The sequence below is a fragment of the Lagenorhynchus albirostris genome, chromosome 15 (genome assembly GCF_949774975.1).
Source record: "Lagenorhynchus albirostris chromosome 15, mLagAlb1.1, whole genome shotgun sequence".
Lineage (NCBI taxonomy): Eukaryota > Metazoa > Chordata > Mammalia > Artiodactyla > Delphinidae > Lagenorhynchus > Lagenorhynchus albirostris.
The window spans coordinates 40,411,169-40,429,503 of NC_083109.1; the positions used below are offsets into that span (position 1 = coordinate 40,411,169).

General features: G+C 36.7%; 1 protein-coding gene across 5 annotated transcripts in view; it reads right to left on the reverse strand.

Moving 5' to 3' along the window:
* TASP1 (taspase 1) overlaps positions 1-18,335 on the reverse strand; it is a 275,170-nt gene that overhangs the window by 228,520 nt on the left and 28,315 nt on the right. For all 5 annotated transcript variants that reach the window (XR_009535136.1, XM_060122574.1, XM_060122576.1 and 2 more), the window contains exon 5: positions 3,529-3,649. Coding sequence is in view for 4 of the 5 variants with exons in the window: in XM_060122574.1 (XP_059978557.1) it covers positions 3,529-3,649 (121 nt within the window). In the remaining variant the exon portion in view is untranslated. The remainder of the gene's footprint in view (positions 1-3,528; positions 3,650-18,335) is intronic.

The window sequence follows — 18,335 nt, forward strand, 5'->3', positions numbered from 1 at the left end:
AGAAATGAATAATATTTATACAAATGCACATATTTCATGTTCATGAACAGGAATATGCAATATTGTTAAGATGTCAGTTGTCCACATATGGTTTTATACATTCAATGCAATACCAGTCAAAATCTCAGCAGGGTTTTATTATGGACATTGACAAGTTGATTCTAAAAATTTTATGAAAATGCCATAAACTTAGAATAGCCAATACAGGGGCTTCCCTGGTGGCACAGTGGTTAAGAATCCGCCTGCCAATGTGGGGGACATGGGTTCGAGCCCTGGTCTGGGAACATCCCACATGCTGTGGAGCAGCTAAGCCCATGCGCCACAACTACTGAGCCTGCGCTCTAGAGCCCACGAGCCACAACTACTGAGCCCATGTGCCACAACTACTGAAGATTGCATGCCTAGAGCCCGTGCTCTGAAACAAGAGAAGCCACGCAATGAGAAGCCCACGCATCGCAACAAAGAGTAGTCCCCGCTCATCGCAACTAGAGAAAGCCCAGACCCAACACAGCCAAAAATAAATTTATTTTAAAAAAAAAAAAAGGGCTTCCCTGGTGGCGCAGTGGTTGAGAGTCCGCCTGCCGATGCAGGGGACGCAGGTTCGTGCCCCGGTCCGGGAAGATCCCACATGTCGTGGAGTGGCTAGGCCCGTGAGCCATGGCTGCTGAGCCTGCGCGTCCGGAGCCTGTGCTCCTCAATGGGAGAGACCACAACAGTGAGAGGCCCACGTACCGCAAAAAAAAAAAAAAAAAAGAATAGCCAATACAACTGTAAAGAAAAAGGAAGTTGGAAGTCTTACACTATCAAATTATCAAAATACAATATAAAGCTATAGAAATCAAGACAGTGTGGGACTCGCAATAGACAGATTAATGGAATAGAAGGTATAGAAACAAACCATTACACATACAGTCACCTGATTTGCCAACACAATCCTATGAGGAAAGAACTGTCCTTTCTATTGACAATAGCAATGAGTCATTTGGATATCCATAAGAGGGCAAAAAGTTAATTTCGGTTCCTACTTCACTCAAATTAATCTGAGCTTGATAAGAAAGCTAAATGTGAAGGGTTAAAAACAATAGAACTACTAAAAGAAAACAGTGGAAGCTACCTTCAAAACTTTGGGTAGGCAAAGATTTCTTAAACAAAATACAATAAAAATTAACCATAACATTAAAGGTTGATAACTTAAACTTCATTAGAAGAGTGAGCAACAGACTGGGAGCAGATATTCACAATACATGTATCTGACAAAGGATCTGTATGAAAAATATATAAGGTACTCCAACAAATAAATTTTTTAAAAATCCAATAAAAAGTATGCAGGGGCTTCCCTGGTGGCACAATGGTTGAGAGTCCGCCTGCCGATGCAGGAGACACGGGTTCGTGCCCCAGTCTGGGAAGATCCCACATGCCGTGGAGCGGCTGGGCCCGTGAGCCATGGCTGCTGAGCCTGCGCATCCGGAGCCTGCGCGTCCGGAGCCTGTGCTCCGCAACGGGAGGGGCCACAACAGTGAGAGGCCCGCGTACCGCAAAAAAAAAGTATGCAAAAGACTTGAACACACTGCACAACAAGGACATCTAAATGGCCAATAAGCATATGAGACGGTTCTCAATATCATTAGTCACCAGAGAAACTCAAATTAAAACAATAATACCACTACACACATATCAAAATGACTAAATTTTAAAAAGAATAACAGTATCAAACATTGGCAAGGATGCAGAGTAACTGAAATGCTCATACATTGTGGGAGTATAGATTGTAACAACTACTTTCTAAAACTGTCTGACAGTATCTTCTAAAGCAAAGTACATATGTACTTAAACTTACCATTCCAAATCCTAGGTTTATACTCAAGGGAAATATTAATAAGTGCATATGTCTACCAAAAGACATGCCCAAAAATATGCACTGGAGTTTTATTCATAACAGTCAAAAACTAGAAATTATTTAAATATCCACCAAGAGAATAAGTTATTTTATATTCATGCAATAAAATGCTATTAACACAAAAGAAAAAACTACTATGACACAAATCATAAATCAATCTCACAGGCATAACATTAAGCAAAAGAAACCAGACACAGAGGTGTACGATTCCATTCATAGGAATTTGAAGAACAGGCAAATTAATCTATGGTGCCTAAAGTCAGAATTAATGGACAAGGGGGAATGGGTAGGAGGAGAGTACAAGAGGTATAAACTAGGAAGAGGCATAAAGAACCTTCTGGGAGTTTGGAAATGTTCTATATTTTGACATGGAAATGTTTTATGTCTTGATTTGGTGGTGGTTTACATGGCTATATACATCTAGAAATTAATGAAGTTTTATACTTAAAATCGCTTATATGTGGAATCTAAAAAATGGTACAAATGAACTTATTTATAAAAGAGAAATATAGTCACAGATGTAGAAAACAAACATATGGTTACCAGGGGGAAGGGGAGGAGGGATAAACTGGGAGATTAGGATTGACATATACATAATATTATATATAAAATAGATAACCAATAAGGACCTACTGTATAGCAAAAGAAGCTCTACTCAATATTCTGTAATGGCCCATATGGGAAAAGAATCTAAAAAAGAGTGGACATATGTATAACTGATTGACTTTGCTGTATAGCAGAAACTAACACAACATTGTAAATCAACTATACTCCAAAAAAATATTTTTTTTTCAAAAATCTGTGCCCTTCATGTATATTTTGTTTAATAAGTAAACAGCAAAACATTTGTATCTTATATGTACTGATGTGGAAAAAATCTCCAAGACATCCTATTTAAAGAAAAAAAGAGGGCTTCCCTGGTGGCGCAATGGTTGAGAGTCCGCCTGTCGATGCAGGGGACGCAGGTTCGTGCCCCGGTCCGGGAAGATCCCACATGCCGTGGAGCGGCTGGGCCCGTGAGCCATGGCCGCTCAGCCTGCGCGTCCAGAGCCTGTGCTCCACAACCGGAGAGGCCACAGCACTGACAGGCCCGCGTACAGCAAAAAGAAAAAAAGAAAAAAAGTTTCATAATAATATGTACATTGATTTTTTTAAAATATGTGCAAAACTATGTTTCTCTTACATATAAATATGGATAAATGCACATTATTTTACTGGTTAAACCTCCTAAGGAGAGTTTTGGAAGGAAAGATTTGGAAGACCAAAGGTAAATTTTATTTATATCATCTGAAGTTTTTAACAATAAAAATATATTATTTGTGTATTCAAATAATTGCAAAACTAATAGAATATCCTAACTCCCATTTTACATGTCTGTAATCTCTTGAGGAGATGGAGGAGAATGATCAAACTCTAACCAAAGACTTGGACATAAGCTATTTCACTGTTTTCTTTCTATCTGTAGGTAAGATTTTCTGTTTTAAATTCCATAAAAGAAAACAATGTTTGTTTTCAACACTATTCCAAGTAAGAATGAAGAAAACAATTGAGCTAAGTCTTTAGGAGGAATGAAATGGTAATATTCAGGTTTTTTCTAAGAATAGAGATAATGTGTTATAATGTTCACATACCACTCAGTGCTCCAACAGCTCCAAAATTCAGGGATTTTCCATCCATTATGCTGGCATCACACTCAATTTCACCCAGGAGATTTAGATTAGATCCCATTCCTGCATTTGTAAAAGGAGAATCCTAAAAGATAAAAACAAACATTAAAATACCATTAGTCTTAGAGAAGAATTAATGTCAACACTTCATAAACTCTTCCAAAAACTAGAAAGGGAAAGAACACTTCCCAACTCATTGTATGATACCAGTGCAACCCTGATTCCAAAACAAAGCAAAGATATCATAAGGAAAGAAAACTACAGGACAATATACCTTGTGAATATTGACACCAAAATCCTCAAGGAAAGCAAATGCAGCAAAATATGAAAGGATTAAACACCATGAACAAGAGGGATTTCAGGAAAGCAAGTTTGGTTTAATATCTGAAACTCATTGTAATACACCATGTTAATAAAATAAAGAATAAAACAAATTTTTAAAACATGATCATATTAATAGAGAAAGAGTATTTGACAAAATCCAATACCCTTTCATGAGAAAAACACTCAACAAACTAGAAATAGAAGGGAACTTCCTTAACATGATAAAGGGCATCTACAGCAGTCCAAAGCTAACATCATATTTAATGGTGAAAGACCCTTTCCCCTAAGATCAGGAACAACACAACAATGTTCACTCTTACCACTTCTTTTCAGCATTATAGTAGATATTCTGAACAAGACAATTAGGCAAGAAAGAAAAACAAAGAGCATCTAGATTAGAAAGGAAGAAGTAAAATTACCTCTATTGGAAGATGACATGATCTTGTATACAAAAAATCCTAAAAACTCCACTAAAAAACTATGAGAACTAATAAAAAAGTTCAACAGGATTGCAAGATATAAGCTCAATATGCAAAAGTCAGTTGTATTTCTATACCTTAGTAATAAAAAATCTGAAAATGAAATTAAGAAAACAATTCAATTTACAATAACATCAAAAAGAATAAAATAGGAATAAATTTAACAAAAGAAGTGTAAGAGGTGTACAGTAAAAACTATAAAACATGGTTTAAAGAAATTAAAGACCTAAGTCAATGGAAGGACATCAATGTACATAGAACAGAAGACTTAATATCTTTAAGATGGCAATACTCCCCAAATTGGTCTGATTCAACACAATCCCTTATCAAATCCTAGCTGCCGTTTTTTGCAAAAATTGACAAACTAATCTTACAATTCATATGGAAATGCAAGGAACTAAGAATAGTCAGAACAATTTTTAAAAGAAAAACACTTTTTTTCTTTTAAAAATTGAAGGCTCACACTTCTAGGTTTTATAACTTACTACAAATTAATCAAGACAGTGTGATATGGACATATAGCTAAGGATAGACATAGATCAATGCAATAGAAGTATCCAGAAATAAGCCTTACACTTATGGTCAATTCATCAGGGATGCCAAAACAATTCAATAAAGAAAGGATAACTTATAAGAACCTACTGTATAGCAAAAGGAACTCTACTCAATATTCTGTAATGACCTATATGGGAAAAGAATCTAAAAAAGAGTAGATATATGTATATGTATAACTGATTGACTTTGCTGTACAGCAGAAACTAATACAACATTGTAAATCAACTATACTCCAATAAAAATTAATTTTTTTAAAAAAGTAGAAAACAAATACTTCTTTACTGGGTTCAGCAATTTAGTAAGTGAAAATATATATGCAATAAAGTTTCAGTTACAGTATTAAAAAAAAAGAGAAAAGAAAGTATAGTCTTTTACATAAATGGTGCTGGGACAATTAGATATCCAAATGCAAGAGAGTATCTGAGTCAGAAATCACAGTCAATGCAGAAAAATTAACTATGTTCTAAGCTAAGACCAATATTACCTAGGAAACCAGGGCAATTCTTTACCAACCTAAAGATCACCAAATGCCCAAAATTATCTACAAATGTCCCCAGTTTCCTGGATCCAAGGAAAACTGACCACAACATTAAGACCTCCCTAATGTGTACCTATAACTTGAGCAAAGGGGTCAGGTATTTGAGACCAGGGCTTTTGTTCTAATGCAGTTAGAAAATCTAATTGTCCACAGAATTTTAGAAGATCACAGACTGGAAAACAACAAAAGGTCTGTATAATTAAATAGAAAGTGAGTGATACAAACAATAAGTACTTTGAGGATTCAAAAGGAAATGGCCCAGTATAAGATGAAGAAGTTAATAGCAGACTTCCTGAAGGATGTAAAACAAAACCAAAGACTGGTCAGGGAGCTAGAAAATTCCACTTGGTGGATATGCAGGGAGCAACACATAGGCAGCCGTAAAGCGTCAGAGTCACAGAAGACACATTTAGGAAACATGGTTGGCTGGAGCCAAATATGGAGATTGCTCCATGCCACTCATCAGAATCTGGACTTGATTGGGAAAATAATGAGAAGCCATTCAAGCTTTCTGTAGAAGAAAAAGTCAAGATGAGTATATTGGCCAAGGAAACATAAACTGACATTCACATATTATTGATATATGAAAAGGAAGGGGAGGAAACTGAAATCAGAGAGACCAAACTGGAGGCTATTTTACAATGCAGGCTTGAAACATTAACCACCTGATATGAAATGACAGCAGCAGGGAAAAGGAAATAGAAAGAAAGAGAAAAGGACCAGAACTTCCAAACTTGAGAGATAAATAAAACCATTAATAAAAACGGGGCATTTTATAAGATGAAGGAAAGAAATTGCGTAATTAATTGTAACGAGTTTGAATAAGGCCTTCCAAGTGAATAGTCTACCTAAATCAATTCACAACTAAATATTGGGAAAGAGATCACAACTAAATAAGGACTATGATTTAGAACAGATAAAGACTGAATCCTTGCCCTGGATTATTTCATATATATATATATATATATATATGTATATACACACACACACACACATACATATATGTATGTATGTATATTGGGGGAGCGGCAGAGAAAGGTTTACTGCAGGCAGGGCCAAGCAAGAGCGGGTGGCTCATGCTCAAAAGCCTGAACCCATATATCCAAACATATAAAGACCCAGGTCAGAAGCCTCTATGACACTGAACAGAGAGACTGTACAAGTAAGCACAAGTAAATTATCACCATATTACAAGGGTTTTTTTTTTTTTTTTTACTCTACATAACCTCCCTTGCCTAATCACATATATCTTTCAAAGTATGTGAGAAAGGAACTGAAATGTGAGAAAAATTTAAAGCATCATATTTAGTCATTCCCAAAATATATGTACAAGATCATAACAGTATATATGCCATTTCAACAATCTTTAAAATGGGATATATCAGCAAATAAGCTCTGCAAAATTAATTTCAATATAATACAAAGTTAAAAATCACAAAGTGAACAAAATTATTCTAAAAATAACTCTTGCCCAATGTTTAAATTTGACATTTCAAAAATACCTAAGAAAAAGGGATATGAGAAAATTAAAGGATATATTAGAAGCAATTTTTTTTTCAAAAATACTTCTCCTACTTCAAAATACATTTATAACTTCAAAAGTGTGTCTACTGAACTTCTGCTTCTGACTTTGAAGGCATAATAGGGATCATATTTGTCCTCCTAACTAGAAAATCAGACAAAATATATGAAACAGACAGACTTCATTCAATAGCCAGCACAGGACTGTGATCCTGAGAAAAACAGACACAAATCAGGTGCCTCCACTTAATCCCTAGAGATACTTTTCAGACCACAGCACAGGGAAGAGGAACCCAAAAAAGAGCCAACATTCTTCCAGCGTTGAGGAGACAAAGTTATGAGTTCACGGAGGCCAGAAAGGCTAGAATATGCAGTACAGGGTGCAAAGAGGAGGAAGCTACACGGAGAGAATGCCAGAGGCCTGTAGAACCCTGAGACTTTAAATGAGTATTAGCCTACATACACTTGTGAGGAAGCTACAAGACCAAAGAAAGAACCCCTGGAAAAGAGTAAGCTGAGCAATCCCTGGAGCTCACACAGAGGGGAGAATAAGTCATGTTCCCATCAGCCAGAGTGAGGACATCAGGAAAAGTCTCAGGTAACGTCTAGAGCTGGGCCAAATCAGCCCTAGAAACAAGGCTACTTTAGACTTGCACTAACAAGGTTTTAAAGAAGCCTCAAGGGCTTCCCTGGTGGCGCAGTGGTTGAGAGTCCGCCTGCCGATGCAGGGGGTGCGGGTTCGTGCCCCAGTCCAGGGAGATCCCACATGCTGCAGAGTGGCTGGGCCCGTGAGCCATGGCCGCTGAGCCTGCGCGTCCGGAGCCTGTGCTCCGCAACGGGAGAGGCCACAACAGTGAGAGGCCCGCGTACCACAAAAAAAAAAAAAAAAAAAAAAAAGCCTCAAAAGGATCAAAATGATTTACACAACAGTGTCCCAGAACAAAGTCCTACAATATTTGAAGAAATACTACAATATCCAACTCCCAAAGATGTAAAATACAGTGTTTAAAAAAAATCAAAGATGACCAGCATTCAAATAAGCAGAAAACTATGCCTCATAACCAGAAGAAATTACCACACAAAAACAGACCTATAAATGACAGATGATAGAACTAGCAAACAATTCTAATGTTAACTAACAATGTTAAACTAGCTTTCGCAAACATACTCTGTATGTTCAAGTACGTATAGGAAAACATGAAGATAAGAAGAAAAAGAAGCTATGAAAAAATAAATTAATCAAACTTCTAGAGATGAAAAACATAATGTAAGGTGAAAAACACTTTGGAACAAAAAAAGATTTTCACATTAGGTAAAACTAAAGAATCCAAATAAAATATGGACTTTAGTTAATAATAATGTGCTAATACAGGTTCATTAACTGTGAAACATGTACCACCATACTAATATAGACGCTAATAGGGAAGATGAGGTATTGGGTGTACTGGAATTCTCTGTATTAGCTTCTCAATTTTTCTATAAATCTAAAACCGTTCTAAAATTAAAACTTTATTTTAAAATATCAAGCCACAGCCTGGGAGAAAAATTTTACAAAACATAAAGGTAGAGGACTTGTATCCAGTATATATAAAAAAATCATACAACTCAGTAAGACAATTCAAAGTTTTTAATGGGCAAACAATTTCATGAACAGATTGCAAATAATACATGAAAATATGTATAATATCATTAGTCATTAGGGAATGCAAATTGAAACCACAAGATACCACTAAAATGGTTAGATTTAAAAGGCCAACAATAGTGAGTTTTGGCAAGAAAGTAGAGCAACTGTAACCCTCATACACTGCTAGTAAGAATAAAAATAGCAAATAGTTTGGCAGTTTCTTTAAAGTTAAGCATACACTTACCATAGATCCAGCAATTCTACTCCTAACTATTTATCCAAGAAAAATGAAAGCATATGTCCACATAAAGACTTGAATGAAAATGTTCCTATCAGCTTTAATCAGAACGGCCAAAAGAGGGAAACAACACAAATGCTCATAGACTGGTAAATGGATAAACAAATTGTGATATATCAATACAATGAAACACTATTCAGCAATAAAAGGAACAAATTCCTAATTTACCCAACAATATGGATGAATCTCAAAAGCATTATGCTAAGTGAAAGAAGCCACTCACAAAAGGCCACATAATGTATGATTCTATTTATACCAAATTCTAGAAAAGGCCAAATTATGAAAAAAGCAGATAGTAGTTGCCAGGGGTGGCTGAGAGGAGGGGATCCACTGCAGACAGGCATTATGAGAGAATTTTGGGGGTGATGGAAATGTTGTATGTCGAGATTGAGTTGGTAGTTACATTGGTAGTTACATTTGTCAAAACTCATCAAATTGTACACTTAAAATTGGTGCATTTTGTTGTATATAAATTATATTTCAATAAAACTGAAAAAAAATTGTACTTATCACTCAGTATAAACTGACCACCCCATATACTAACTTTCCCCTTATAATGTACATAAGCTTTTTATACGGTCATTTGTTGTTGATTTTCTGAGCTGAATCATTTTGTACAACTAGCAATCATTATATCCAATCAGTAGCCAGCGATCCTTTTAAAACCCTGTTTACTCCCCTGTTCAAAAACCTGCAATGGTTTCCTGTCATACTTTAGAATAAAATCTAAAGTCTTACTTTCCAAGGTTTACAAGGCCCTACGTGATCTGGCCCCTCTCTTCCTCTCCCTTACTATGCACCAGCCACATGCCTCCTTGTAATTCTTGCACAAGAGGAACACTCCCACCTGAGGGCTTTTACATTTTGAAATGCTGAGCTTAGTGAGCAATTATAGTAGGGGAAAGAGGCAGTAAATAAAGACTCTCTGTGTGTGTGTGTGTGTGTGTGTGTGTGTGTGTATACAGAAACATACACATACACGTATGTCTGCATATATAAATAGCTGATGTCCCATGATGGTAGTACTAGAAAGAAGAATAAACTGGGATAAGAAGAGACTTTCCCTTCAAACCCAAGACTCCCTTCCCCGACACCTTTGTTTGCATGGCTTTCTCCCCCATCTTGTTCATGTGACATCTCTGGGCAGGTCAGTCCTCCCCATACTGACTTAGCATTTCCCCAACCTTCCCCAATGATTTTTTCTCTTACTATCTTATTCTTCTCTATGGTACTTTTTATTACTTGACATTATATATAATTGTCTAATTCTCCCCACAGAATGTAAGCCCTATAAAGTACAATAATTTGTCTTTTTAGGTGTTGTATCCCAATGTCTAAAGTAATGCTTGGTACACAGTAGGTACTCAATAAATATTTGCAGAATGAATAGGAGTTAATTACAAATAGATATAAATAGAATAACTGATCACTGTGTACTATAAGCCCTTAAGCAAGCTGATACTTACTGATTCCTACAGGTTACTGCTATAAAGAAATGCCAGAAAAATGTAATAGAGTATTAAGAATCCAATCTTTTCACAGTTGAAACAAGAGAAATGAAATAAATTCAGGCAACAGAATTTTCAGTTTCTAAAAGATAACATTTTAAAAGCAAAATATTTTTTAAGTTTACTTATAACTTTCAAAGGAGACAAAGCTTTAAAAAACAAGATCACTTTGCTTAACCCAGCAAAGAGAGGGCAGGAAAGCCAAGAGGCGAATCAAGAGCTACACACCCACCATGACATGGAAACCCTTTCTTATTAATGAAATTTGGAAACACCGAGCCAAGGCAAAGATCTGCAAAGCATTACTCTTTCACTCTAAACCACAACCTGTATTACCCATTTAATGTCCTTTGCTGAAAGCATAAAATAAGAACTGTTTGCAAGGCTATGGGGTATACTGTACCTCTGGGGATCTATTATGAGACCTCTATTAACAGCACTTACAGATGCAAACAATTTAGTTTTCAAATGTTGTACAAAAACTGGACTGGCACATTGTAAAATCATTTTTATATAAAATGATTTATGTCTGTCCAATTTCCAATCTTCCTTTAAGGAGAAGTTAGACATTTACAGGAAATTACTAATATGTTAGTATTCATACCTTGTTAATCAAGGGCAAATTCAACAGTAGAATGAAATTACGTGATAATACACTTTCTTATTCAAAATTAAGTATGCTAAGATATCAAAATTATTTTTACTATTGCCTTCATTAATAAGCAGGTAGTTTTATTAATCTAAAGCTAATGAGGGAAAAACTGGAACTGCTTTTGAAACAATTTCTTGAATCATTTTTAAATAGAATAATAAACACAGGATGTATACTCCATGTTGTTATAGTCTTTTTCAAACTAACACTAGTAAAAATTGTACAATAAACCTATCCTACCTGACACTATCCTAACAATTACAAACTCCCTGGTATTTCATCAATTCTCACTATTTATAGGATGAAGAGAAGCCAATGAAAATGTATTACCAAACAATCATTGAGGATATTTTTATTAAGCAGCCAATTAAGCTCAAATTTTCAAGACCAGATTGCTGAAAGATTTCCAATTTAGATTCCTCTGTGGTGGTATAGGCTAAGATTCATCCATTCATTCAACAAAAAATTATTGTTCATCTATGTGCCAGGCAAATCTTTCTGTAAAGAGCCAGATATGTTATATAGTTCAGGCTTGGCCACACAGACAACTCTACAACTACTAAACTCTGCCTCTGTAACATGAAAAGCAGCCAGAGAAAATACACAAATGACTGAGCATGGCCGTGTTCCAATGAAACTTCATCATAAACACTGAAATTTGAATTTCATATAATTTTTTGGAGTCATGAAATACTATTCTTCTTTGGAGTTTTTTTCAACCATTTAAAAAAGGCAAAACCATTCTTAGTTTGCAGGCCATTCAAAAACAGGCAACAGTCCAGATTTGGCTTTCAGGCCATGGTTTATTAATCCTTGACCTAACACACGGGGATATAGAAATGAACAAAACAGAAAAATATCATTGTCCACATGGAGCCAGAATTCTAGCTAAGGGAGACAGACAATAAGAAATTAAATAAATTAGATAGCTTATTAGATACCAGTAAATATGATGAAGAAAAACAAAACAGGACAGGAAATAGGAAGTACTGGGCATGGCAAGAGGGCTATAAGGGGGAGACAAAAAAACCACAGGGGTAGTTACAATATATTTTTCCTTTTAAGTGTTAATCTGATGTAATTTCAGACTGACAGAGAAATGCAATAGTAGTATAGCATCAAGAATATATGAAGAACTCCTATAACTTTCAATAACAACAACCAAAAAAGAACCCAATTATAAAATGAGCAAAGGACTTGAATAGACGTCAACAGACATTTTTACCTGAAGAAGAGTACAAATGGTCAGCAAGCACGTAAAAAGATGTTCAACATCATTATTCATAGAGAAATAAAAATCATAGTCACAATGAGGTACCACTTTGTACCCATGAGGATGGTTATGATCACAAAAACAAAAACAGCAAGTGCCAGCAAGAACATGGAGAAATGGTAGCACTTGTACAGTGCCGCTGGTAGTGTAAAATGGCTCAGCTGTTGTGGAAACAGTCTGCTGATTTCACAAAAAGTTAAACACAGAAACTGCTGAACAATCATGACAGGAAGACACTGGAACTCACCAAAAAAGATACCCCACATACAAAGCCAAAGGAGAAGCCACAATGAGACGGTAGGAGGGGCGCAATCACAATAAAATCAAATCCCACAACTGCTGGGTGGGTGACTCACAACCTGGAGAACAATTATACCACAGAGGCCCACCCACTGGAGTAAAGGTTCTGAGCCCGACGTCAGGCTTCCCAACCTGGGGGTCCAGCAACAGGAGGGGTATTCCCAGAGAACCAGACTTTGCAGGCTACTGGGATTTGATTGCAGGACTTCAACAGGACTGGGGGAAACAGAGAATCCACTCTTGGAGGGCACACACAAAGTAGGGTGCACATCAGGACCCAGGGGGAAAGAGCAGTGACCCATAGGAGACTGAACCAGACCTACTTGCTAGTGTTGGAGTATCTCCTGCAGAGGCGGGGTGGCGGGTCGGGGGAGGGGGAGGTGTCTGCGGCTCACCGCAAGGACAAGGACACTGGCAGCAGAAGTTCTGGGAAGTACTCCTTGGCATAAGCACTCCCAGAGTCTGCCATTAGCCCCACCAAAGAGCCTCTAGGCTCCAGTGCTGGGTTGCCTCAGGTCAAAAAACCAACAGGGAGGGAACTCAGCCCCACCTATCAGCAGGGAAGTGGATTAAAGTTTTACTGAGCTCTGCCCACCAGAGCAACACCCAGCCTCACCCATCACCAGTCCCTCCCATCAGGAAGCTTGCACAAGCCTCTTAGACAGCCTCATCCACCAGAGGGCAGACAGCAGAAGCAAGAAGGACTACAGTCCTGCACCCAGTGGAACAAAAAACACATTCACAGAAAGATAGACAAAATGAAAAGGCAGAGGATTATGTACTAGATAAAGGAACAAGATAAAATGCCAGAAAAACAACTAAATGAAGTGGAGATAGGCAACCTTCCTGAAAAAAAATTCAGAATAATGATAGTGAAGATGATCCAGGACCTCGGACAAAGAATGGAGGCAAAGATCAAGAATATGCAACAAATGTTTAACAAAGACATAGAAGAATTAAAGAACAAACACCTAGAAGAATTAAACAATAAACGAACAGAGATGAACAATACAATAACTGAAATGAAAAATACACTAGAAGGAATCAATAGCAGAATAACTGAGGCAGAACAGATAAGTGACCTGGAAGACAGAATGGTGGAATTCACTGCCGCAGAAAAGAATAAAGAAAAAAGAATGAAAAGAAATGAAGACAACCTAAGAGACCTCTGGGACAACACTAAATGCACCAACATTCACATTATAGAGATCCCAGAAGGAGAAGAGAGAGAGAAAGGACCCAAGAAAATATTTGAGGAGATTATACTTAAAAACTTCCCTAATATGGGAAAGGAAATAGCCACCCAAGTCGAGGAAGTGCAGAGAGTCCCAGGCAGGATAAACCCAAGGAGAAACATGCTGAAATACATAGTAATCAAACTGACAAAAATTAAAGACAAAGAAAAATAATTAAAAGCTACAAGGGAAAAATGACAAATAACATACAAGGGAACTCCCATAAGGTTAACAGCTGTTTTCTCAGCAGAAACTCTACAAGCCAGAAGGGAGTGGCATGACATATTTAAAGTGATGAAAGGGAAGTACCTACAACCAAGATTACTGTACCCAGCGAGGATCTCATTCAGATTCAATGGAGAAATCAAAAGCTTTACAGACAAGCAAAAGCTAAGAGAATTCAGCACCACCAAACCAGCTCTACAACCAACACTAAAGGAACTTCTCTAAGTGGGAAACACAAGAGAAGAAAAGGACTCACAAAAACGAACCCAAAACAATTAAGAAAATGGTAACAGGAACATACATATCAATAATTACCTTAAATGTGAATGGATTAAAGGCTGCAACCAAAAGACACAGGCTTTTGAATAGATACAAAAACAAGACCCATATATATGCTGTCTACAAGAGACCACTTCAGACCTAGGGACACATACAGACTGAAAGTGAGGGGTTGGAAACAGATATTCCATGCAAAGGGAAATCAAAAGAAAGCTGGAGTAGCAATACACATATCAGATAAAATAAACTTTAAAACAAACACTGTTAAAAGACACAAGGAAGGACACTATATAATGATCAAGGGATCAATCCAAGAAGAAGACATAACAATTATAAATATATATGCACCCAACATAGGAGCACCTCGATACATAAGGCAAATGCTAACAGCTATAAAACAGGAAATCGATAGTAACACAATAGTGAGGGACTTTAACCCCTCACTTACACCAATGGAGAGATCATCCAGACAGAAAATTAATACGGAAACACAAGCTTTAAATGACACAATAGACCAGATAGATTTAATTGATATTTATAGGACATTCCATCCAAAAACAGTAGATTACATCTTCTCAAGTGCACACAGAACATTCTCCAGGATAGATCACATCTAGGGTCACAAATCAAGCCTCAGTAAATTTAAGAAAATTGAAATCATATCAAGCATCTTTTCCAACCACAATGCTAAGAGACTAGAAATCAATTACAGGGAAAAAAACGTAAAAAACACAAACACATAGAGGCTAAACAATACGTTACTAAATAACCAAGAGAACACTGAAGAAATCAAAGAGGAAATCAAAAAATACCTAGAGACAAATGTAATGAAAACACGATGATGCAAAACCTATGGGATGTAGCAAAAGCAGTTCTAAGAGGGAAGTTTATAGCAATACAATCTACCTCAAGAAACAAGAAAAATCTCAAATAAACAATCTAACCTTACACCTAAAGGAACTAGAGAAAGAAGAACAAACAAAACCCGAAGTTAGTAGAAGGAAAGAAATCATAAAGATTGGAGCAGAAATAAATGAAATAGAAACAAAGAAAACAACAGAAAAGATAAATAAAACTAAAAGACGGTTCTTTGAGAAGATAAACAAAATTGATAAACCTTTAGCCAGACTCATCAAGAAAAAGGGGGACAGGACTCAAATCAATAAAATTAGAAATGAAAAAGAAGTTACAATGGACACCACAGAAATACAAAGCACAGTAAGAGACTACTGCAAGCAATTCTATGCCAATAAAATGGACAACCTGGAAGAAATGGACAAATTCTTAGAAAGGTATAACCTTCCAAGACTGAACCAGGAAGAAATAGAAAATATAAACAAACCAATCACAAGCACTGAAATGGAAACTGTGATTAAAAATCTTCCAACAAACAAAAGCCCAGGTCCAGATGGCTTCACAGGTGAATTCTATCAAACATTTAGAGAAGAGCTAACACCCATCCTTCTCAAACTCTTCCAAAACACTGCAGAGGAAGGAACACTCCCAAACTCATTCTATGAAGCCACCATCACCCTGATACCAAAACCAGACAAAGATACTACAAAAAAAGAAAATTACACACCAATACCAATGATGAATATAGATGCAAAAATCCTCAAAAAATACTAGCAAACAGAATCCAACAACACATTAAAAGGATCATACACCATGATCAAGTGGGATTTATCCCAGGGATGCAAGGATTCTTCAATATATGCAAATCAATCAATATGATACACCATATTAACAAATTGAATAATAAAAACCATATGACAAGAGGGAAGAGATGTGGGGACATATGTATATGTATAACTGATTCACTTTGTTATAAACCAGAAACTAACACACCATTGTAAAGGAATTATACTCCAATAAAGATGTTTTAAACAAAAAAATATATATATGATCATATCAATAGATGCAGAAAAAGCTTTTGACAAAATTCAACACGCATTTATGACAAAAACTCTCCAGAAAGTGGGCATGGAGGGAACCTACCTCAACATAACAAAGGCCATATACGACAAACCCACAGCAAACATCATTCTCAATGGTGAAAAACTGAAATAATTTCCTCTAAGATCAGGAACAAGACAAGGATGTCCACTCTCACCACTACTATTCAACATACTTTATTCAAAGTATTCAAACATACTACTATTCAACATACTTTTGGAAGTCCTAACCACAGCAATCAGAGAAGAAAAGGAAATAAAAGGAATACAAACTGGAAAAGAAGAAGTAAAACTGTCACTGTTTGCAGATGACATGATACTATACATAGAGAATTCTAAAGATGCCACAGAAAACTACTAGAGCTAATCAATGAATTTGGTAAAGTTGCAGGATACAAAATTAATGCACAGAAATCTCTTGGATTCCTATACACTAACAACAAAAGATCAGAAAGAGAAATTAAGGAAACAATCCCATTCACCACTGTAACAAAAAAATAAAATACCTAGGAATAAACCTACCTAAGGAGACAAAAGACCTGTACTCAGAAAACTGTAAGACACTGATGAAAGAAATCAAAGATGACACAGATGGAGAGATATACCATGTTCTTGGATTAGAAGAATCAGTATTGTGAAAATGACTATACTACCCAAAGCAATCTAGAGATTCAATGCAATCCCTATCAAATTACCAATGGCATTTTTTTTTTTTTTTTTTTTTTTTTGCAGTACGCGAGCCTTTCACTGCTGTGGCCTCTCTCGTTGCGGCACACAGGTTCCGGACGCACAGGCTCAGCGGCCATGGCCCACGGGCCCAGCCGCTCCACGGCATGTGGGATCTTCCCGGACTGGGGCACGAACCCACGTCCCCTGCATCAGCAGGCGGACTCTCAACCACTGCGCCACCAGGGAAGCCCCCGATGGCATTTTTTTACAGAACTAGAACAAAGAATCTTAAAATTTGTATGGAGACACAAAAGACCCCGAATAGCCAGAGCAATCTTCAGAGAAAAAAATGAAGCTGGAGGAATCAGACTCCCTGACTTCAGACTATACTACAAAGCTACAGCAATCAAGACAATATGGTACTGGCACAAAAACAGAAATATAGGTCAATGGAACAGGATAGAAAGCCCAGAGATAAACCCACACACCTATGGTCGACTAATCTATGACAAAGGAGGCAAGGATATACAATGGAGAAAAGACAGACTCTTCGATAAGTGGTGCTGGGAAAACTGGACAGCTACATGTAAAAGAATGAAATTAGAATACTCCCTAACACCATACACAAAAATAAACTCAAAATGGATTAGAGACCTAAATGTAAGACCGGGCACTGTAAAACTCTTAGAGGAAAACACAGGAAGAACACTCTTTGACATAAATCACAGCAAGATCTTTTTGGGCTCACCTCCTAGAATAATGGAAATAAAAACAAAAATAAACAAATGGAACCTAATGAAACTTAAAAGCTTTTGCACAGCAAAGGAAACTATAAACAAGAAGAAAAGATAATGCTCAGAATGGGAGAAAATATTTGCAAACGAATCAACGGGCAAAGGATTAATCTCCAAAATATATAAACAGCTCATGCAGCTCAATATTAAAAAAGAAAAAAGCCCAATCAAAAAATGGGCAGAAGATCTAAATAGAATTTTCTCCAAAGAAGATATACAGATTGCCAACAAATACAAGGAAGGATGCTCAACATCACTAATTATTAGAGAAATGCAAATCAAAACTACAATTAGGTATCACCTCACACCAGTCAGAATGGTCATCATCAAAAAATCTACAAACAACAAATTCTGGAGAGGGTGTGGAGAAAAGGGAACCCTCTTGCACTGTTGGTGGGAATGTAAATCGATAGAGCCACTATGGAGAACAGTATGCAGGATCCTTAAAACACTAAAAATACAATTACAATGTGACTCAGAGATTCCACTACTGGGCATATACCCAGAGAAAACCATAATTGAAAAAGACACATGCACCCCAG